Source organism: Falco punctatus (genome assembly GCF_963210335.1).
Source record: "Falco punctatus genome assembly, chromosome: 9".
Taxonomy (NCBI): domain Eukaryota; kingdom Metazoa; phylum Chordata; class Aves; order Falconiformes; family Falconidae; genus Falco; species Falco punctatus.
In genome coordinates, this window is record NC_137589.1 from 23,553,965 (window position 1) to 23,577,697 (window position 23,733).

At 42.8% G+C, this 23,733-nt stretch overlaps 1 protein-coding gene across 12 annotated transcripts in view; it reads right to left on the reverse strand.

Annotated features, from left to right (window-relative positions):
• Positions 1–23,733, reverse strand: part of MARCHF8 (membrane associated ring-CH-type finger 8) — a 99,549-nt gene that overhangs the window by 54,010 nt on the left and 21,806 nt on the right. For 8 of the 12 annotated variants that reach the window (XM_080401626.1, XM_080401620.1, XM_080401621.1 and 5 more), the window contains exon 2: positions 20,553–20,731. In XM_080401626.1, coding sequence (XP_080257752.1) covers positions 20,553–20,648 — 96 coding nt within the window. In that variant the 5' untranslated portion in view covers positions 20,649–20,731. Of the gene's footprint in view, position 1; positions 260–943; positions 1,047–19,485; positions 19,579–20,552; positions 20,732–22,834; positions 23,702–23,733 lie in introns of those variants that run through there. The other 4 variants (XM_080401618.1, XM_080401625.1, XM_080401624.1 and 1 more) reach the window with 4 other exon arrangements.

Sequence of the window (23,733 nt, forward strand, 5' to 3'; positions counted from 1 at the left end):
CCAATACGCTATGGATAAACCTCAAGGAGGCAAAGCTTCCTAGTATTTAAACACAAGGCCCTAATGTCCTCCTTCAGCTCCTCCACCATAATTTTAAAAATGGGAACCAAGAAGCTTCCAGAGAATTAGCAGGACTGCCTGAAGTGAGAAGGTGGAGGCTCTGCATTAACCCAGCCTTGTACACCACAAATTCAAGGAATGCGATTGGGCTGAACATGACAGATGCAGGAGGGCTGCTTCATGGAGAGATCTTCCATTTCTGCAAAGGATGCCAAAAGGGCTACACCTTGTTAGAGGTAACATAATCACATGGCATAACTCAGATTCTACACTATAAACAAACAGCAGATAAAACAGCTGAAGTGAATCATTTAGAGTGCAATCTTACTTTTAAACTTAATAGTTTTTAAACAGGGTATGTTACATTCATGTCTATACAACTGACTCAATTTCAGAAACCGCAGCAAATAGTAAATAATAAGCTGCAAGATTAGCTCTGTCAATGGCTGGGTTCAAAACTCATCCCCCTATTTTCATACCAGATGAGCTTCTGCTAAACAACAGAATGCTCTTCCCTCTCCACGCCTGCCTTGCAGACTCTCCTGCAGCCTCACAGTGGTGCCTGGTTTTGGCTCACACAAGACTTGTGCAAAAAGCACTTTGTAAACAAAATTTCTGCCTTAGTTCAACCTAGGCAACTGCACCGCCATGAATTCACTCTCCAGATGTTATCTTTAATATCTAAAAGATAATGTTGAACTCTGAGGTGGTTTTTTTTCCCCAAGGGCTGTAACTCTGAGGCTAATGGAAATGGATTGCTGGGGGAGGATGGGCGATGACACACATGATAACTGCCATAAACACGTATTTGTGAAGCTTTATGTACAGGGAAGTACGTATTTAGGCTCAATTAATAATTTTATAGAGTCCTTTGGATACTTACCCTCTTCCTCTTAGTACTTCAGGTTAGTTCAAAGGTTATGAGGGTTTGTTTCCAAATTCAACAGGTATATTACCATTACAAAGAATTATAGGAACGTAGCAGGCTGGAAAAGAAATCCAGTTTAATTACATTCTGCACCAGCATTTCACCAATGGACTCTCAGCAGAACTACACCTACATGTGGCACATAGGACTACTCCCATGACACCAGGTGTTATGAGTAAGTTTCCAGGAGAAGCAAACCAGAACACAGATGAGCATGACAGTAATTAAACACTTTTTATTATTTCAGAACATTCTCTCCTTTGGGTACTCAAATTAAAACATATGAGAAAATTAAAGCTTATCTGCCTTCTAAAAAGCGTCCTTCATTAGGATTTAAACAAAAAAATAGTGCTTCCTAACTTTTTAAAGAATAATGAGCTCAAATGTTTTCTGAATCCACCCATTTATTTAATGTAGCATAAAAAGTTTGTGTTTCTAAAAACCTAATGTCTGAAAACGATGGAATTTACACTAAAAATCTGATTGTCCATTTAAAAACACCCATCCATACACAATTTTCCCAATTTCTATGTATCACAGTGTCCAAAAAAAAAAAAAAAAAAAGGAAACATGGATATTGACAGTCTAAAGCCACATGGCAAACAACTCCAAAGTGACATGAGTTAATGAGGTGATACCTGACTACTTAGGGTTAACATACTGTTGAGTCTTGCATCCCCAAAACAAAGCAATTTGGTTTTTTTTTTCCCCCCATCAAATATTAAACATTCTACTATGTAATAAAATATTGGAATTTATTTTAAGAATAAATTTTAAGAATATATAAGAAATAATTCTTACATTTATGAGGCTAAGAAGAGCAGTTTAAAAATTAATGGCATTCTGATGAACAGCTTTGTATTTATTTAAAATTAACTACATTTTGTAGCATTCTCCTGCATGCCTGAACAATCATGTTGCCACCATGAAAGTAAAGGACATAGGGGAGGGCTGACCAAAGCAAGAACAGTGCTAGCAAAATCATCTTTCATTCATGCGCACTTATTAGGTGAGACTTGAAATAATATGTATGGCTTCAGCTCACAGACACATCACTTCATTACGTGCTTATGCTAGGGGCCAAGCTGCATAATTTTTGTTAAGTATTTAGCTACTGGCTGGCCAGTTAATTTTACAGTCAAATCTTGTACAGTCTATTTAGTTTCTCCCATTTTTAAATAACTGCAGCCTCCTGGGGAAATTCTCTAGTAGACCATCTGCTCGTTTCCTATAAATCCTCCTTTCAGACCTTACGCAAATTTCCAAGCTGCCAATCAGAACTTCTTTGATGTCTGGTTAAAAAAAACCAACTCAACTATTCTGAACTGAAAGGGGCAGCACAAAAAGATTAGTTATCCCCTGACCAGTAAAATAACAATTGCAAAATGGGCCATTTCTCTGCAGCGCATCTCAAGCAGCAGGTACACCTTCAGTGGGATGAGCGCTTATGGTCCTCCCTGGCCACAGGTTAGGAAAGGATGGTCATGATCTAGGGACAATTTATCTTGCATTTTTAGCTCATTTATTCTCTCCTAAGTTTCTGTGTGCCCGAGCACCTTGTTTGTGACCATCTCAGTTGGTACTGCCTGGGAACAGCTGATGGATGTTTCCCAGGTCTGACCCCAAAGGAGGGTGGAGGGAAGGAAGAACCAATTTGGATGGCAAAAGCACAATGGCAAAAAGGTGGGATGAGGAGATGTTAAATACCAAGCAGTGTTTCCTGTCCATGAACTCGCATAACCACACTTGTGCAAGTGCTGCAGTGCTCCTCTCTGGTTTATGCAATGCTGCAGGCTGTGCAGACCCAATGTTACACCAGACTTTTTCCAAACAAACAAGGCCAGAGGGAGTTTCAGCAATCAGAAACACAATGAAGGAGCTAACAGACTTGGATCCAGCAGATGTTTCTCTGAGCTTATGTGAATTTAACAGCGGAAAAAGATGAGGATTTTGTATGTATTTTAAATGAAATTAGCACCAGCATCTGAGCTCCATACCAGGCATTAACAAATACCACAGAACATCCCATGCTGCTGTGGAACAGGCAGAAAGACAGCAGTACCTCTAGGCAGGAGCTGCCTTTTTGCTGCTGCCTGTGCCTAGTTCAAATACTTGCCACCGCAGCAGCACATTCACAACGCTGCAACGCAATGTAATAGTGCTTACCCCGAGTACTGTGGGTGTCACTAATGCACCTACAAGAGTGGGGTGTAACAATACGGCCTGTAGAATTTTTCCAAAAAGCATTAAAAGATTGATTCCAGAAAAAAACCGAAACCAACAACACACCAAATCCTCAAAAAGGACTTCACAACTTCACACTAGAGGAAACTGGGTGATTGAACATGAAATAAAAAACCCAAGAAACTAAGTGGCGTATTGAGCTTCCTAAATGGTTTTACTTCCCCTCACATCTACAGTTTGGGCTCCTTCTTCTGCTTTTTGGCCTTAGAAAATATAACTGAGTTCAGAATAGTGGATTACACACAAGTTTTCCCCACCAAAACCACACTTGCAGGAACTAGTTAACAAGACTTTCACAAACATTTGAGATATCTAAGAAAAAAAGTAAAAAACAGAACTTTGCTATAAAAAGGAACTGTAAGAGCTTCCTCAGAAGTTCTTTAAAAAAAACCAAACCCAACCCCCCCATCAGATTCAAAACTCATGACAGCTAAAACCCACCTAAATATTGCACAAGGAGAATTCACCAGAAAGGATGTAACAGACATGTTGGTCATGGCTCTGCATTAAACACTCCCAAAAATTCTGGTTATAAACTAGAACCTCAGGCTTCACAGTTATTTCTGTCCTAATGACTGAACTGAAAAACAGCAGGGCCATAAAAATAGGCTGATCTCATCTGCCTTCCCTCACTCTGTAATCCACCAAGACTTGTGTGTGCCTTGGCTGGGTTTACTGCAGGTAGCCAGACAGAAGCCAGTCTTAAAGGAGGACTTCAACGATCTACTTCTTGTGTTCCTGTTGGTTACCCCACAGCATCTGTGGGGACAGACAGTGCAGGAGGCATCAGAGCCTGCTGCCAAACTGTTGGTGGTGGATGTGCGAGTCAAGGGACCGTGGTGGACACTTTCTGGAAGAGGATAAATCATCAGAGTGCATTGCAGAGGGGGCCAGAGGATAGATACCTGGGTTTTGCTGGATGAGACACCTGCAAATGGCACTTTCAAAGTAGTTCCTTTAAATGAGTAGCTGTAGCACCAGAGGTGGGGAGATGTCAAAGAGAAGTCTTTAAGGAACTGCAGGGCTCTTGTAATGATTAGCTACCTGCTACAGGCTTTACAGGTGGGCTTCTTTTGGAAAGGTCAGACTGAAACCAACAAAGCTGCTAAAGTATTTAGATCCAGGTATCAGAATTTGTGAAAGAAAATATCTGGATCTGGAGATGATGCTTAGCAGCACGTTCAGTACATATTTTTGAACTCTCATGGGGCAGTGGGAGCATTCCTGGCAGACTGGAGGCAGAGCAGCAGGGCCAGGCAGAGACTAAAACTGGGAACGCTTTCAGGAGATAAGCAGCTGCTACCAGTCCTGCTCGGCGTGAGACCAGGTGGACTGGGGGAGTTCAAAATGCTCATAAACCTAGGAGCAACAGCAGTGCTGTGCTCTCTGCTGTATCCACATTCAAAAAGAAACAGAGGTTTATAGATGATAAAGGGGGAAAAAATAGAACAAAACAGCATGGTGTGGACACGATACAGCAGGAACTGAAGCTCCAAGGGGAACAATGCTGCCCAGCCACGGAGATCCTCTCTCTTTCTCCCTAGCTGCATCCATGGGAAAGGCCCAGTTTCCCATGGAAACTGCAAACTCCTATACTCCAGTCAGTTCATGCGAGTAACCATTAGGAAGCATCTTTCAAAACGGCATTATTTACTCAAGCTCCAAAATACACAGAACAAAGGGTGTAAAACAAGGCCTTAATACCTGGGTGCATTACCCACTCCCAAAATTCTCTCTGCTAACTCTTGCAGACGAAACATCCCTCACACCAGCTGAGCTCAGGATGCAATTGGGATAAAGCGCTGTCCTGCCGCAGACATGCTTACCCTATCTATTTTGTTGGGGGTTTTTGCCAGCCTATTATCTCCTGTTAACACTTCCCTAGAGTCTGTTTTAGCTCACCAGAACTCCCACCTTCACTATGTCTGATATGGTGGAGCATTTAGTTTTATTTCTTTTCCCAAATGTTTCCATCTAAAATGGAACAAATTATAATGATAAAAAACATGTTAAATGGTGAAGACGTGACTCCAGACAGATCTGAAGTTGGCCTTGTCAAGGCAGAATCAAATGAAGATGTTCCTGCTGGTTCCACAAGATCAGTGCTAAGCCAGGCATTAGGCAATATTTTCAGTACTCATCTGGAAATGAATTTATGAAAAGAACAACATAGGAAAGTCACTGCCAGTTACATTTACCAGTGACACAAAGCTTAGCAGGGTGCTAAAAATGATGAGGTTTACAGCCACTTTACAGACACTGAGCATCTGAAATTGATTTGGGGGAAAAAAACCCCTGTACTCAAACTGCGTTATATTTTCACCAAATCAAAGTGACACAGGCTGTAACTGCAAGTTATACAGGCTTCAGCCTATAAAGCAGGAGCACAGTAAAGGGTTTAGGAAGCTGCAGTGAAGTGACAACTGGAGATAAAACCTGAATGGGTTTGAGGTCAGGATCAGTGCCGCTTGCCACTGCATTATAGCAAGCAGAGATCAGTTTTCCCCTCTGAAGTCCAGCACTGCCAAGGTAGGTGCTGGAGAACTGAGGGAGAATACCACTAAAACCCTAAAAGCAAGAGCAGCACAGCTTGCCTTGTAATCAAGACACTTGCACCTTCAGTGTCCCAATCTTTCCCTTCCAGTAGAAGGAGAGGGGGCTGAAAAAGATCTACTTCCATCCCTCACTCCGCCCACACATTTTCAAGGCTGTAGGAAACACCCTACTGGGAAAGAACAAAGATGTTACCTGTAAGTTTATTTAAAAAGTTGATGACCTAACTTATTTGTAAAACACACTGATAGGTCCAAAAGCACAATTTAAGAGCCTGTTTCAGTTAATGGAGAAAGAGCCACCAACAACCAGCATCTGAGAGCTGAAGCCGGAAAAACTCAGAATTAAAAAATGAAAGTTGTGTGTGGTTTCCGTAAACTGCGATGGTGGTTGGCATGGAAACGAACTGAGTAAGATAGAAGATTTACCCTTCATCTTCAAGTCAAGGCTGGAAGCTGAAGTGCCTCTTCCAAATACCATGAGTTATGGGTTCAATGTACGTCGCATCTAGTTACCCCTGTAACACAGGTCACCACAAGTCAGATCTGGCCAACCCTGCTGGCCTTCAACGTCACAAACTTCAAAGGACTCATTAAAATAAAACACGCCATTTTCAACCAGACCGATGGGAAACAGTTTGGTGGTGGAAGGTGCTGCTTTTATGCTGCTGATTTCAGTTAGGAAGCAGGGCAATCAGTCCTTTATTACTAGTGCCTACAGATACATGAATATATATATATATTTTAGATAGCTATGTTCTGCTTTGCATATTAAAAAATTACATACAAAATAGCTGTTGTTTTTTAAAATTTAATCTACACTCCAACATGCCTTTCCCTCTTCCACATGAACTTCATGATTGTATGATGATACATATTTTTTACTTGGCAATTTGAATGTAAGCCCAATAGTCAAGGTTTTCAGATTACTCACACAAGAAAACCAGTTCAGTTCCCAGCTGTAAGGGGAGAGGGTATCTTTCATTACTTTAAGCACAAATTAACACTGGCAGTGCCCAGTGGCCCTAATTTACAAATGTTTCCATTAAGTACCCCAGCGATTCCCTTTTAAGAGCTGAACTCCAAATAGCTATGGTTTAAAGTTTACAGGTAAGCAGTAGCTGTGTTTCCCTCTTCCCAAACGTCCCAACCGCGCTGTGTGAAAACAGAAACATCCTATTTAGGGGTCAGTTCCACATTTCTGCCTGCAATGTTTCAGTAACTCCAGTGTCTCTGGAGTACCTGATGCTTATCAGCAGCCAAAGGGGAAGTCACACTGCAGCATTTCATGCGGAATGAAGCTGTTTAACTGCTGTTACATTAACCAGCTCAGAGAAATTAAGATGCAAAAATCAGTGAATGTTTCACTTGGTTGCATATGAGCCTGCTTTGCAATCTTTACCCTAGTAATGTGCTTTCAACCATCTGTATTACAGTAAACATAACTAGGAGGACTGAGGGGGAAAAAAACCCTCAAACAGCAACACTTTCCTATTGTCTGGGATCAATCAAATGTTTTCACTGTTGTTATGCTTAAAAACTAAAGCCAAAAAAGATCATGTAATACACTTGCTTAAGGAAACAGTGATGTTTGAAACTGAACAATCCAGAAACCACCTCCTCTGACATCTACTGCTTGGGAATAGTTGCTAGAAATAGGCAGGCAGATGACTTCCAGAAAAAACTGCGCAACTGACATGGGGTTTGTGCATCCAGCCAGAGCTGACTAAAACATTCCCTGTTCTGAAACTTTCCATTCAGGAAAAGCTACCAATGTGTGTTACAAGGCTGCTCTTTGACCACTTTAAAGGGAAACATAAAAATCAGTTGGGTAGTTAGTATTCAAAAAAGCCAGAAGCAGCCCCTACACCTTTGACACCACCTTATTTTGGCTCCTCTCTCTAAATCCTAGGAAAAGGTTAATCTCATGCTTCTTTTAAGAATTTGATGCCAATCTGTAATTCTTATCAACATGTGATCGTAGGATTTAAAATATAGTATACGAAGAAGCTAAAGAAGAAAAAAAAAAAAAGTATCATACACTAGTCACTCCCATGGGCTGTATGGTAAAGTCTGGCATCAACATACACTGCAGAGGTTATAGGGCACAACTTCTCTTGTGTGCCATCAATCCCCAAAGGGCCTCAGAGGACTTAGACATGCCTGCTTCTGTTTCTATCTGCCCTGGAAAGACAGTACTCAACTATGAAACTCCAACTTTTTGTTGTACAACCATTCCCCAAACACTAGAAGATACACAGAGATCTGCTTCTTGCTCCTACCAAGCATCTTTTTTCCTCTGTTCAAGAGAGGTTAACTTCCCCCACACAGGGAAGCACCAATCTAGCATGGGAGATGCTTCACAATAGCTCAAACTCGATAGACACTTTTGAAACGAACCCTGGTAGTGACTGAGCAGCTGTCCTGAAATAGCATGAAAATGAGAAAGGACAGTATGGGATGCCATTCTTCTAACTCATTTCTTGTTTTCCTAGTGACAAAGTACAGAAGAAAGAACAGTATACTGGCTCAGAAAATCCTTGCTCAAATAACATGCCTCCGCACAGATTTGCAGTATAATGTGGGCAAGCTTTTAATGTCCATTTTTGACAGCTCTGTAGAAACTAATCAATTAATTAAATGGCTAATACAAAACTCAACTAGCAGAAGAAAGATCAACTACTTTGTTGCAAAAGATTTCCATGACTAACAAAAGTTCAAGGACAGAAGTCCACGCCTGATCATCAGTGTATATGTTTCTACTGCTCACCACCTCTCCTTTCTGCGCTCATTTCTTCTTCACCTGCCTTGTGAATCAGGCCCACTTTAATCACGCTTATAGAATTACAACCAACTAACCAGCATCCTCAGCAGCCACGATCTCAGATGTGCTGGGGTGTTTCCAATATGTATTCTGGGTTCTCACTTCCCTGTACGCTCAGGCCTCCTGCATCTGTTGCTGGAATGGCTCCTAGCCTGGCCTTGCGAGCTGAGGTCACCTCTCCTCTGATCTGCCACCATGGCTGTGCAGCATTCTCAACTCAGCCCTCAACATCTACTAGCTCACGCTCCAACTGTGATATGATACATTTAAAAGTGCACCTGAATTAAGATTAGCACCTCAAGGACTTCTTCAACCTCATCTGCTCTGCAAGTTTCCTATCTACTAAGGTCACACACTGTTCTTTGTATTTTTGCCTGTGAATCTCAAATCTGCTACATGTATTTGCTAATGTGAAGATCCTGATACACCCACGTAGACAAAGGAACAGAAGCACAAAGCTGTTACAGCGGTGACTGCCAGCATGCAAGTGGGACAGGCCGGGCTGGAAGGTGTTGAGTGGCACACAAGTGGCCAGACGCTGGTGTTGGAGGAAGGCAGGGGTTCTCAGGAGGGGCTACCACTCAGTGTTTATACTAAGGGTGCTGGGAAGTACTACCTTACACCGTAATGGGATAATCCCAGCTCACAGGGAGGCGTCATGTGCCTCTTCACTTCAGACTTCTACTGGAGGAGTTAACCTCTAGGTTGGGAAACAAATTTGGTATGTCCTGAAGCGGCAGACAATCTCTTGACAGATTGTGTATGTGTGGGTAACAGTGTTTAATTATGTGGTTATATACTGTTATCCCACTTCATGGGCATACTGAAGCTTGTCCAAGGAGGTTGGGACAAAGGGTAAACACAGTACTGTTACAAACAACCCTACATAAATATACTAAAGGTGACTGAAATTAGCTGACATGCCACATAAACCTGTTTCCTTTGTGGAAAGATCAAAATGCCTATTAAAGCTGTGGATATCTTGCACAGACAATCCTGCATGAAGACAGCTGCTATTTATATATAAACCTAGAATATCACCTCTGCAGTAGAAGTTAAACCTGCAATCAGAAGAATGAATGAACTGAAAGACTAGTAAGAAACACTTGTTTCTGATACTTTCCTCCCCATTGACAAGATCTCTCTGCGTGCTTTACAATAAGCACGTGAATCCGAGGGGTTACAAAACCACAACAGAATCACAACTTAAAGAAAGCTCTTGGACCTATGCTCTGTCAACTGGATGATATACTCTCCAACATTACAGCATATCATCTAAAGGAAACACACTTTGCACAACCTATGTACTAAAGAGCCATTAAATAAAGAACAGAACATATATAATTTTTTTTTCTTTTTTCCTTGAAGAATGGGCTTGAAGGTGAAAGCAAAGGCAAAACAGTCTTTTGGCTTTTATATGAAGATATTGTAGATCCAGTTTTCATCTCACATTGGAAGTGCATGAGTCAAGAACAGGTGACAACTACAAATGTCTGTTTATAAGGTAATTCAAGAACATCCGGAAGCAAGTAATTTTTCACACCTAAAGCAATTTACAGTGTACTTTAAAAATAAAAATGGAGCCAAAAATTCTTCCAAAATCCCCACAGGTTCATTGAGATATTAAGTACAGTGTACTTAACTAAATGAACACAACCACACACTAGTTCCAGTTAACACAGAGTGAACTTAAGAGTTAAAAAAAAAATCTGATTGACTTTAAACATAAATATCCATAAATCCTTCTGTGTCTATGAGATCCAGAGTAGTGATTTTCCAAGGTATAAGTACTTAAAAGCAGGTAATTAAATTATCCTTCAAGGCAGTAAGGCACACTGGAAAACTGTCTCCAAATCCAGCTTTGATACAGACACAAGTAGGTTACACAAAAAATTTTAGATTTACAACCCATTTGTTTACTATAAGATCTTTGAAAAACCTAGGCATAAGATACAAACTTTTTACTGCAAATGTTCTAATGTTAAAACTATACTAAAACCTGTTTCTACATTCATAGAATCTGAGTGTATGAATAACTGTGCTAAACACGCACACTTGCAGTTACATCAACAGATGCGTAACATGCATGCAAAGCATTAAGTGACATGGTCCCAGACTCTTGCCTCCAGCACTACACCCTTAAAGAACGTGATGGAAACACACAGCATCCACTCAGCAGAGGGATGAAGCCAAATGCTGGAGATGTGAGAACAGTTCTCTCCCTGACCCAGACAGCCACCTGTTGTTAAGTCCACAAGGAACTGGATGCAGCCTGCATTCAAGCATATGAAAAAATATAAACTAGCCACTTTTACTCATTTGCATCAACATCAAAGTAGTGCTCATTTACAGGAAGAGAGAACTAGGTTGTAAATAAACTTAAACCTCCACAAATAGGAGATCCCATTCTTCCCTTTGTCTTTAAAGATGTCAAAAATTCAGTTCTTGACTCCTAGAAAATGAAATTATGAATTGCAGCCACTGACCTCACAGAACACACATTTGGGCTTGCTCAGTTACAAAAGCATGCAGACTTGTAGCTCTCATGAAAAATCTCCATAAGCAGCTTCCTAAAACAGGAGCAATGTCTGCTACCAATGGGAAACATGTTTAGTAGCAGATGACAGAACATCTCTTCTGGGACCAAGAAAAGCTGAATGGATCCCAAAGGTGGACTTTGTTTCTAAGTCTGAGGACTACTGACTCGGAAGACTGTACTCCTAGGAGATTAGATTTCAGCAATGCATGGAAGAGCAATTTCTGAAGAATAACTTCCCCCCCGCCCCCATGAAGAATTCTTCATAAATGGCATAAAGGCCAAGCAGAATTACCTAAATCCAGGGGTGCAAATCTAAACCTATATATAGCTTCTCAGAAGTTAAACCTTTAAACCGCTTGGGTTCATGGTTTAAAGGGAAATCAGCAATTTGAAAGGTAGACAAAGTTTTAAAAACTCTGAAGTTAAGTACTTTAGGGGTACCACACCACAGCATGCCTCCCTGGCAGAACTGTTAAGTCTTCGTTCTACTCTGAAAAAAAACCCTGAACAAAACCAAAAAAAGCCCAAAAGAATGCAACCCCCCAACCTACTTCAACCATTTCACCAGGTAAAGAAACACACCTGTCTGAAAGAGCAAACCAACCAAGTAACTCACTATGCATCAACGAGTGAGGCAAAACATCCTACAGGAGGAAAAAAATCCTCTGTACTTCTGGTGTCTCTCATTTCATTTACAGAAATTACCTTTAATAAACAAAGAACTTTAAAAATCACTTTGCAGAAACCTAACAGCATCACTTTAACGAAACAGTATACCCACTGGATGATGAAAATCACTGCAAAGTATGATCAGGGCCTTGTGTCATGCCTTTGTGGAGCTGCGATGATTTCAGTGGCACTCTGCACTGACACAGATAATTACACGCACATACAGCTTGCTGTGGGATAATGGCTGACACACTTCTTAGAAAGCAAACAAGGAAGCATGCTTTTCACAGAACGGTCAGGGTTGGAAGGGACCTCTGGAGATTGTCTAGTCCAAACCCCCTCTAAAGCAGGTTCATCCAGAGCAGGTTGCACAGAATCGTGTCTGGGTGGGTTTTGAATGCACCCAGAGAAGGAGCTCCACAGCCTCTCTGGGCAGCCTGTGACAGGGCTCTGTCACCCTCAAAGTGAAGACGTTCTTCCCCATATTCAGAAGGAGCTTCCCGTGTTGCAGTTTGTGCCCGCTGCCCCTTGTCCTGTCGCTGGGCACCACTGAAAAGAGCCTGGCCCCGTCCTCTTGGTACCTGCCCTCAGGATATTTGTAGACATTGGCAGGTCCCCTCTCAGCCTTCTCCAGGCTGAGCAGGCCCAGCTCTCCCAGCCTTTCGTCACAAGGGAGATGCCCCGGTCCCCTCACTGCCTTTGCAGCCCTGCGCTGGGCCCTCCCCAGCAGTTCCCTGTCTCTCTTGGACTGGGGAGCCCAGCGCTGGACACAGCACTCCAGCTGCAGCCGCCCCAGCGCAGAGCAGAGGGGCAGGATCACCTCCCTCGACCTGCCGGCCACGCTCCTCCTAATGCACCCCAGGGTCCTTCTGGCTGCCTTGGCCACCAGGGCACACTGCTGGCTCGTGGGCAACTTGCTGTCCACCAGCACTCCCACGTCCTTCTCTGCAGAGCTGCCTCCCAGCAGGCCAGCCCCAGCCCGTACCGGTGCATGGGGTTGTCCCTCCCCAGGTGCAGACCCTACACTTGCCTTTGCTGGACTTCATCAGGTTCCTCTCTGCCCGGCTCTCCAGCCTGTCCCGGTCTCACTGGATGGCAGCGCAGCCTCCTGGTGTATCAGCCACTCCTCCCAGCTCTGTGTCACCTGCAAACGCTCTGAGGGTAGCTCTGTCCCTTCATCCAGGTCACTGATGAGTGAGTTGAACAGGACTGGGCCCAGTACTGACCCCTGGGGAACACCGCTAGCTACGGGCCTCCAGCTACGCTCTGTGCTGCTGGTCACAACTCTTTTGCCAGGGAAGAAATAATTATAAACTCTAAAATCATGAGCTCAGAGCCAGGGCTGCCTATATGTAAAGCTGTTACACATTAACATACACCAGAAGTAGCCCCAGACCTGCAAAACATCACCACCAAAACACACTCGGCTATCACATAATTAAACAGCACCAGCCCTTCTCTTAGAAAACCGAAGAACAAGACTCAGCTTATTCAAGTGAACTGGTAATGAAAGGTAGACAGAGATTGTGTTAATATCAGAGAGGTGGTTTAAAAATTCAGGTTAATGCAACAGCTACAGATCACAATAATTAACTCTAAATTTCCAGTCTTCAGACACCAAAGCAAGAAGCTCACAGGCAATAAGCAGACAAAATCATAACAGAGACTGTATGTGAATGAGTCTGATTACAAGCAAACAGCAAAATCTGAAACTTCCAAGTTTCTGCTCTGAAGCATCGCTACATAAAACTCTGCTGCTGTATCAACTTCTGTTAGATTTTATAATGTTTACTGAATTCTCAGAAAAAGAGGGTTTTCTCCTCTTATTCAAATCCCTTTCAGAAACCACTTCCCACAGTTTGCCTTTTGTAGTTCATCTCCACTCAGAAGACATCTGCTCCTTTCCTCACACACACATGCTGTACACACTCCAAGACAAACACAATGCAGAATCAAATAGCGCAATCTGACTTTTTTTTTTTGTCAGAACTGCTTAAGCGGGAGCAGCTCCCTTCCCTCCCATCCCTCCTGCCTCCTCTCTTCCCCCTTCGCTGGGGTTTGCTAGGAAGCAGCATGCTTTAGTGTCCAAGAGTGGGGCTCAAGAGGACCAGCTTCCCATCCTGCACTCAAGCACAAAGAGAGCAAATGGATTCGGGAAGGTCACAGCATTTTGCACATTTACTGTGATCGAGATGAAGCGATGCCTACATGCAGGGGGAAGACCCCTCTGCTCTCCACGCACCCCATGCCCATCACGTTCTGCTGCAGGGCTGGCTCAGCAGCATCAGCTGCAGAGTGGGACTCTGGCAAAGCAGTCGCTCTATAGGATCTACTAACAAATGCTTTCAGCTACTCAGCTTGTAGCTATACACCTCAAGCCCTTTAAAAGGCTAGCCAGCAGTGCTAGCCCTCTTTCAGACAGGGGAGGAAGGATAGCACAGGCACCCAAGGGACTTGCCCAGCACCTTCTAGCACGGCAGTAGAAGGCAAACAAATCCCATGCTCCAGACCACTGTTTTAATGCAGGCCTGGCTGCACTCTGTCTGCTTCTTGCCAGTTTTCCAGGTACCACACAGAAGGGGAGGTTAGTGGTGCTCTTGCCAGGGTCATGTGGGAGAGAAGAAGCAAGCCCTGAAGTCAGCAAGGGGCAAGAATGGGACAGGGAGAAGGCAGGCATGCAAGCGCAGAAAGAGCACCTCGGGCAGTCACACCAGTGCCAAAGGCCAGGATATTTATAGGAGTAAAGAAACAGGCAACGCCCCATGAGAGCACATTTGCTAGGCCACCTGACAGCAACTGCCAAGTGCTATGCCCAGGCAGGGTTTTATGCAAGTAACAGTTCAGGTGTCTTAACAAGCACAAGAACAACTCTCCTAATAACCCAAAGGAAAGATCACAAGCAGCGTGGTGTTTAAGTGTGTACAAAATGCACCCATGAAGAGAGAGGTGTTTGGTGTGAAGCAGTTTCTCAAACAATTTTCCTGTTTACTTGGTGCTCCTCATTAGACTTAACCTGCTAAAGGTAATCAGAGTGGAAGTATGTTTGGGCACCTGTTCCTACACTGACATGTTCCAAAAAAATCTGTTTTAGCATAGAAATCTGCCATGGAAATACCACCCTCTCAGCACAACAGCAACGGTACAATTTGAAAGGGTGTTACAACCATCTCAGTCACCTGGCATATTCTCAAATGATGAGGTCTGGGAAATATTCCTACCTGCTCCCAGACTGCAGAAACAAAAGCATTTTCACTGCAGCTCTTCACAGGTGCTTCCGTCACAGGTTGCCTGCTCTGTCAAAAATTTGTCTAATTTCTACTTTTTAAAACGTGGGAAGTGTGACATCAGCTTTTTCTGAGAAATGCTTTATGATCCATAGAACAGGCTAAGTAAAAGCCAAGGTCTGAATTGTCATGAAAGGACTTTGCAATTCCCACTTTGAGGCTAAGCCCAGAAACAGCACAGCAGGAGATACATTCTGCTTTCCATGGAAGACTGAAAGGATACTCGGACAAAATTTCTTTCATAGTTAACCAGTTTCTAAAGAAAGCAAATTTAATAAAGGAAAAATGCCAGGCTCAATGTTAATACATGACATAGCTACACATAAATCTCGGTATAAAAATAATAAGGGGTAAAATTCTCAAAGGATTTGCAGCCTGGCTGCTTAATGGATGATTTGGGTCAATGGGCAAGGAAAACCAAACACACACACGCACACACACACCCTTTACAAATGCCTGAGTATTTGAATCAAATTCAGCCAGAGCCCACATTCCCAGGTCAAAGTCCATAAGGCGAATGGAAAAGTTCACACAGTGCTTCTGTACCTTAGAAACAGTGTACCAGCTCTTAAAGCATCACGCTGGATTCAACCACGTAAAGCATGCTCCTTTATATTGCACTACTGATCTATGACTAACAATTCTTACAAATGCCTCTATTGCTGTTTCTTTTCTTCTTCAAGTCAGTCCTGCTTTTCCAGTAAGATGTGGCTTATTTGAACCAATAGGCCATAGTGCCTTTCCTGTTATACGATGCAAGAGATCATTAAGAAGGCAGAAGAAATTTAGCAAGATGCAACATGATGAATATTTCCCTCACCATAATTTCATCCAGCCATAGGATAGGTAGTCTGCTATCTCCTGGTAGTCATAGTATCTCCACAGTGACATCTTTGAGAAGCACCTGGAGATGATTGAGATCATCACAGCACCTCTGCTGAGCACGCAGCAGCCAGTACTACACAGCACTTAGAAGACAAAAAGACAGTTTCTCTAGAGCAGAGGACAGAAGGAAGTTTTGGTTATCAACTGGAAACTTGCTAGTTTAAATTTGACTAGCACATTCATCTGCTTCTGTGATAAATTCTATGTGATCTTTGATGACAACTGTTTTTCTTCTCAGTGGTGTAGACCTGGGAAGCAAGAGCACTGCGCACCCAACACGACTTGCACCAACACCTCATGATATCTCATTCAAACACTGATCCCGTCCATCCTGACCTGCTTACAAGATCTGCAGAGATCACAGCACAGGAGGCCACGACTGGGAAGTTACTCGCACACTCTTAGAAGAGCAGTGTAGAAGCTATTGCTCAGGGAGCTTCACTCGCTGCAGTAATGCACACTAAGAACTTGTGGTACACATCAGCCTGCTTCAGCAAGGGAGACACAAAGCCCTCAAATAGGGAGTGCTGTAACACAACAAAACCAGAGCAACACCGCAACCACGTGCCAGCATTGGTTCCTCATTTCCAATCCAAATCCTGACAGCTGTTAGCTTTTGGATATGTCAGGAAACATGACTGCTAGTGTGCTACCCACCAAACAGGGGCAAGGGGTGGGATGCTGTAGCATCTCACAAACAACAGAGTGACTCTCCCTTAAACCAGGTAAGTACGAAGCTATTCCTAGTGAAGGATAAGTAAGAAGCTAACGATGGTTATTAATAGCCCTTAAAGCTAACAGTTCATCTGAGTTAAATGCAAGAGTAATAATCCCTTTATGACTTTCCCCATTTTTAGTGGGGGAATGGACAAAATGAAAGACTGCCATTAACCACAGTTTTCAACTATTTTAAATTTGAAAATTACACTAACCTGAATCAGAATCTAGCAGGCTCTGCTATTTATATATATCACTGAGGACTCCAGCCAGAAATGGTAAGCAGGAACTCTGCTTTTTACCACCTCTTCAAATTCAGTAAGATTTTTGCTACAGACTTCCACAGGTATTGAATCTACATGTTAATCTGCCATGAGGTACGCCTAGGGACTATAGATCACCCACAACTGGACTGTAATGATAAAGGTGGTAAGGATTTCTTGCTATTCTTCACTGTTAGTCACAAATTAGTAGCCCAGAAAACTTGCTGTTGCAGCAAGGAAAACTATTTCTAAACCTGGTCAGGCCTTAACTGGAAATACAAGAGCTACATCTTGACCAGAACCGTGAAAGAGAAGAAACAGATCTGCACTGTTCAGCTTGAGAATTTTTCCTCTGCACCTCTACTGCAAATATGGATAATTAAACACATCTATAATCACAAAAGATAAAAGAATAGGATATAAAGCATCCTCCTTCTGGAAAATAGGACAAACGCTTGATTTTTCACAGACTGGCCAAGTTCTCTCTCTAGGTACATTGGTACTTCATTTTCTGCTGCTGTGCTTCTTGAACCCTTCCTCTGAAGGATTTCTTACAATGCAGGATGCAAGGGGAGAGAAGTCAAAGGTCCAGTCTGAAATAGCAAGGACAAAAGCAAGGCAAAATTTCATCTAATAGTTGACACTCTACCTTTATTCACTTTGGCATTAGCCAGAGCTTGGTAATAAACAGGGGAGATTATGTACGTGATTCTGCTCAATCTACAAAGCACACACCTGGCAATACACTTGGTCTAAGAACATAGGCTGGTATTACAAAGCAAACCTACATATTTATATCTGAAGTAGTAATACTGGTTTTGATTGTGGTTTGGTGTTTGTTTGATTTCATTCAGATTGGCAAGTGGCTTTGTACAACTCAAAACACTTCAAGACCACAGCGTACACAATTCTTTGAGGTGCTTACTGTTGTTCCTACACACAAAAGGTAAGGAGTGTTTCTATTACATAGTAAAGGTAAGGTAAGAAAACCATGACACTTGAATAAAACTGTGAAATGTTGCACCTGCTCCTGAAAAACTATTACATATTTTTGCAGAAATCCATGAGAACTGTGTCTAGGCCATGCACAACACAAGGAAATAACTACGAGCTGTGCTGCATCATGGGCAGTTATGCAACTGAAATATGAAAGTATTGAAGTTACACTGACTTTGTACTGAAGTTACAAAACTGAAGTGCAAATACCTTCTTTCTCAGTTTTACCTAGTGTCCTTCTCTTCTACAGCAAATGTTACCTAGGGCACAAAAAACATCAACTACTCAGCAGATTTGCTCAACACAGGATCATGATCACTTTGCGTGCTGCTCTTTACCTTGCAGTAGCTCCTGTCTCAAACAGAAAACAGGCAGTCTGAAGTGATTAAATATATAGCAGCAATAATCTACAATTTCTTTCTCTTGCACCGTATCTCTCCTTTACTGTATAGTTCAAATATAAGCAAAACTCAGAGTCACAGCCAGTGGGTCCTGACTGCACCTAAGAGTTGTCAGGGACTCCGACTAGCAAGTAGCCTTGCATGTCCTGACTGATGCAACACAAAATTTTAACTGGATTGGTCAAAGTCAGCACATTAACAACTCCAGCTCATTTGTTAGACCCAGCACTGAATGTTAACACCAGAAGCAATGCAGTTCACAGGAGTGGGGAAGAGCGTACAAGGGCTAGGCAGTGGCTTCCATGCACAAGAGCAGCTACAGTGTCACTACGCTATGCAGGACACTTGGGGGATGAATGAGTATGCTGACAGAGACAGGAAGGGCAAGACCTGGGAAACATCAAGTGTTTCCAGGTTAGTCTGACCTATTGCCTACACAGTCCCAGTCCCCATTATTTCCTCTGCAATATTGCACGTATTTAAATAAATATTCTGTTCTGTTTCAAATATCCCAAGGCATGACAGTACAATAGCCACTTGGTATGGGAAACAATAATCAACATTTCAAGTAGTTATCATGAAGGAAACATCAGGGAGACTCGTTAACACTGAAGCCGCTGTGTCAGAAATGAAGAATGAAATGAAGACGACAACTTGGGACTCCCACTCCTGGGCTCACTGCCTGGTCAGAGTTAGCAGAAGTTGTTCTGATCTGACTGGCCTCCTAATCCCCATCATCCCAGCAGAGGGTCGTTAATTCCCAGGACTGCCCACATTTGGCAGTGGGGCTTCACTCTCTCACAGCACACACAATTTCAATAAGGGAGGGGACCCAAGGGAAGAAACAGCAGAGTCCTCTTATCTAGAGAGCTGCCCAGACGATGGATGTGTGCAATGGGTGGAAAGCAAGAGATTCCAGCAGACTCTGGAGACAAGGTGCTTTATGGATTTAAAGCACCTCATCTGTGATGGTGACTTCTTGCCTGGCAACCCAAAGCAGCAGCGTTCCAGCCTAATTAATTACTGGTTTAAGAATCTGAAGGGCTAAAATCCATTTTAAGGTGTTACTAAGGAGAAGACTCCAAAAAAACAGCAATGGGACTATTTATTTTTACTGACTCACCAGTGACTTTGGTAGGTGCAATCTGGACAGCTGGTAGGTGAGAAGGATAGTCATGGCAGATGATCCTAACACATCAGAAGAACTTCTTTTATCCTACCCAAAGTTAGTCTTAGTGAATGCTTTTCTGTAACATGACAGTGCCTTTCTTGTCCCTTATACTTAAGCTATGCCCTATCTATAATCAGTATCACCCTAGATCTTCTCAGAATTAACCACTGCTGAGCAGACCACAAAACAAGCCCTGCAGTTGTACCATAATATGAATATTCTCTTGACCTGATTTTATGTTAAAGTAAAGCAAAAAAACATAAAGAAGTTTCTGTGGAACTGACAGATAATGTAAAATTCAATGCAGTACAGTATATGCTAGAACATGATGCCCACTAAGGTCTTCGGGCTGAATTGGAGATGTACTCCAGGGCTAAGTAAGGTTGGCACACAAAGAGTAAACATGGTGTGCGATTAAAAATTGTTAAGCAGCCTATTAGATACTATTAGACTTCTAATCATTAAATACTTCAGATGTTTTTGCATTCCATTCACACACACGCTCCCAAGTTAAGAATACAAATCATATCTCTAGAAAACAGCCACGTATAGGTGCGGGTGTACATTTCCTTCCTTGTGATATTCCAGTCAATATGAACCACAACATGGCTACTAGAAGCTGTCAAGAGCAAAGGAAAACAGGATGCATGGCTGCATATAGTTCACACCCCGTACTATTTTTCTTTTAGAAAGGTAAAATACACCTATAACAGCTTCTTGTGACAACAACGCTGGAGTCATTATCCAAAACCCCTATCTGCCTTGAATTCTCATGCAAAATAGGTCATAGCTTGCATTTTGCAGAAGTTAGTGAACAACAATGTCTAGAATTTTGTAGTCAGCTGCTTTAAACTAGCAAATATGAGAATAAAGGGCTAATCTGGTAACATTCATCTTCACTAAAAGCAGCAATTGTGCAAGGAGTTGGGGCTTTGGAACAGAATCAGGCCTGATTTGATAACTTCTATAATTTTATACTTGGATAACTTCCTGTGAAAAGCAAGCATATCTGACAGTACCTGTTCCTCTTTTTCTTTGGTCTTGCTCCTGGTGACTCTGGAAGAGGTAACATCCGGAGCTGGAATGACAGAGATTTGATGCAGTGGCATGTTCATCACACCGCCTTGTTTGGTCCTATCATTTACAGGAAGGAGGCTTGAAGGCAGTGCTCATTCAGTGCCATTGTCAGGCCTTGCACCTAAAAAATAAAAAGATTAGATGATGTTAAAGGAGCTTGAAATGCAATTATTTCTAAACCAAAGCTAAGCCATCAACTGGACCAACATGCACTTCTTATTTTCTCTCTGGATTCTCAACAGGAGAGTTTCGTGCACCGGCTGGGTGAAAAAAGACACAGGAGAGCTAGAACTAGACAGGTTAGAGCATAATTTATGCAAATGACTGAATAAATAAACTATCAACCAGTTCTGAAAGTGGTCCAAGAGCAGAGCCAGAGGGCAGCGATCACACGAGTCTGCGTGGATAGGAAGGAGCAGGATGCTTAGCTTGGAGAGCTGCTCTGTGGGAGTGTGCTACCTGGAGGTGCGGAGAACATAGCTCATGCAGGTAGCTTCCTAAACTGCCAGCCCCACACAGGATCAACCTGCCTCAGGCATCATCCTGAATCAATTGGGCCGAATGCCGTAGCTTTGGTTAAAAACAGTCAGTGGCCTGCATTTGGCTCCTCTCATTCATGCAAACATGTACCAGTTGGCAATAGGAAGACACAGCACATGAGCTGTTCCTTTCTTAAGGTTAATTAGAGAATAATATAATCAAAATCCCTGACTAGGTATCAAGAATCCACTGGACTACACACACTTTATCCTTCTTTTACTAATACAACAGGGAAACATTACACATAGGAGAGACAGTGATAGACATAAATTAACCACAATTGGCAATGCTAATCTGAAAGGCAGGCATAATTAGCCATACCTTTTATTAGATTAGCAAAGTTACATTAAAGAAAAAGCTTTTTGAAACATGTAGCATCAGGGAGTGTTTATTTGGAATGTAACCTACCACAAATGATACACAATCAATTGTGTTTAAAGAAAGGATTAGAGGCGAATTAACACAGTGGGAACTATAATAAATAGGGCAACTGGATGATGCGCTGTAGTTTCCTTGACATACCAACTTTCTGTATGTTTGTTTCTGAATCTTTGAAAGCAGAAAACAGAGAATAGACAGATGCCCTACATATCATGTTGCTTAACAATGTGCAAGTAGTATAGCCTAGCACTTTGTGCATAATTTGTATTGTACATATTTTTTATTGAATATTTAATTAATTGGAAGTTTTAAAGATAGGCCAAGCTTCCCAGGTTTTTTGATTCTGCAAAAGATGCCAGTCTGGTTCTATTTCTATTAGACTTCATAGGAGTACTGCAGCTGTGCAAAATGAAAATAGGATCATATCTTTTGACTGCTTTTGATTAAACAAAAAAAAAAGAGAAAAGCATTAATTACATATCCCAAGGGACTTTATACAGGGAATGACAGTTCAGTATTCTCTTTGCACTGAGAGGGAAAGAGTTATCAGAGGTCATAAAGCAAGTGATGACCAAACCCAAAGTGCACACACCACCTCCAGCCTCCCATTCACACACTCCATTTGCTGGATGATGCTATCTGCTCGTTAAGAGTGCTCAGCCAGATTCAAAAGCCTTACTGACACATGGTGTTGTGGTTTAACCCCAGCCAGTAACTAAGCACCACCAGCCATCACTCCCTCCACAGTGGGACGGGGAAGAAAATCAGAAGACTAAAAGTGAGAAAACTCATGAGTCGAGACAGAGACACTTTAATAGGTAAAGCAAAAGCTGTGTGCACAATAAAGCAAAACAAGGAATTCATCCAGCATTTCCCATGGGCAGGCGGGTGTTCAGCCATCCCCAGGAAAGCCGGGCTCCATCACGTGTAACAGTTACTTGGGAAGACAAATGCTGGAACGCTGAACGTCCCCCTCTTCCTTCTTCCCCCCCCAGCTTTATATGCCGAGCGTGATGTCCCATGGTATGGAATATCCCTTTGGCCAGTTCAGGCCAGCTGTCCTGGCTGTGTCCCCTCCCCATTCCTTGTGCCCCTCCAGCCTTCTCGCTGGCAGGGCCTGAGAAACGGAAAAGTCCTTGACTTGGTACAAACATTACCCAGCAACAACCAAACCCATCTGTGTGCCATCAACACCACTCACACCAAATCCAAAACACAGCACTGCACCAGCTACCAAGAAGAAAATTAACTCTCTCCCAGCTGAAACTGGGACAGTATCCATACCTTATTCCATACTACTTACATCATGTCACACTTTCCAACAAAACCTCATTAACCATCATCACCCTTCTCATCCTTTGATATGATACACAGACATCATTCTCCTAGTCCGTGGACCAACCCTGTAAACATGTGTGTAGAATGTCCATAAAATGTCCACTGCACTTGTTTAGTCCAGACTTTGCGCTCCAACTGTTATGGTTGTCACTCAGGAGAGGAGAGGTGGTGTGTTGCATGGGGTTACGGGGCACGAAAGCCAGCTCAGACTGTGTTGCTGCTGCATTTGCATTGCTTCTTGTAATGCTCATCCTCCATTGGTTCAGGTGGTTCCTACTATAGCCATTCCTATAACGTGCAACTCAATTAATGGGTTACAACAATTTAAAGGTATATCCATTACAATCTCCACCCCTGGTCCCTTTGGATCAGTCCACAGGGTTTAACATTGCAGTGAACTTCTCCTTTTGCCCCTGCTCTGGCTTGGACTTAGCCACAGACCACAGTTTGTATCTGCTCCAAGTGGAGCTTTATCTATGAACCACAGTGTCTCCATGGGTATGTCTGCTGCGGCACAGACTTATCTACTGCCACAGCTGCTTCGAGGTGGACCGGTTCCAAAGTGGCCTTAACCATGGGCCATGACCATAGACCTGCTCCAGCATGGCCTTACCCACAGCCACAGTCCCTTCAGAATTACATCTGCTTCAGCATGGCCTTATCCATGGCTGCAGTCCCTCTGGGGGTGTACCTGCTCTGTCATGGGCTTATCCATGGCCACGCACTTTGAGATACTCCAACATGACCCCATGCACAGCCACTAATGCTTCAAACTGTACTTGCTGCAGCATGGCCTTATCCTTGGGCCACAATCCCTTCAGAGCATACCTGCTGTGGCATGGACACAATCACAGACAGAGACAC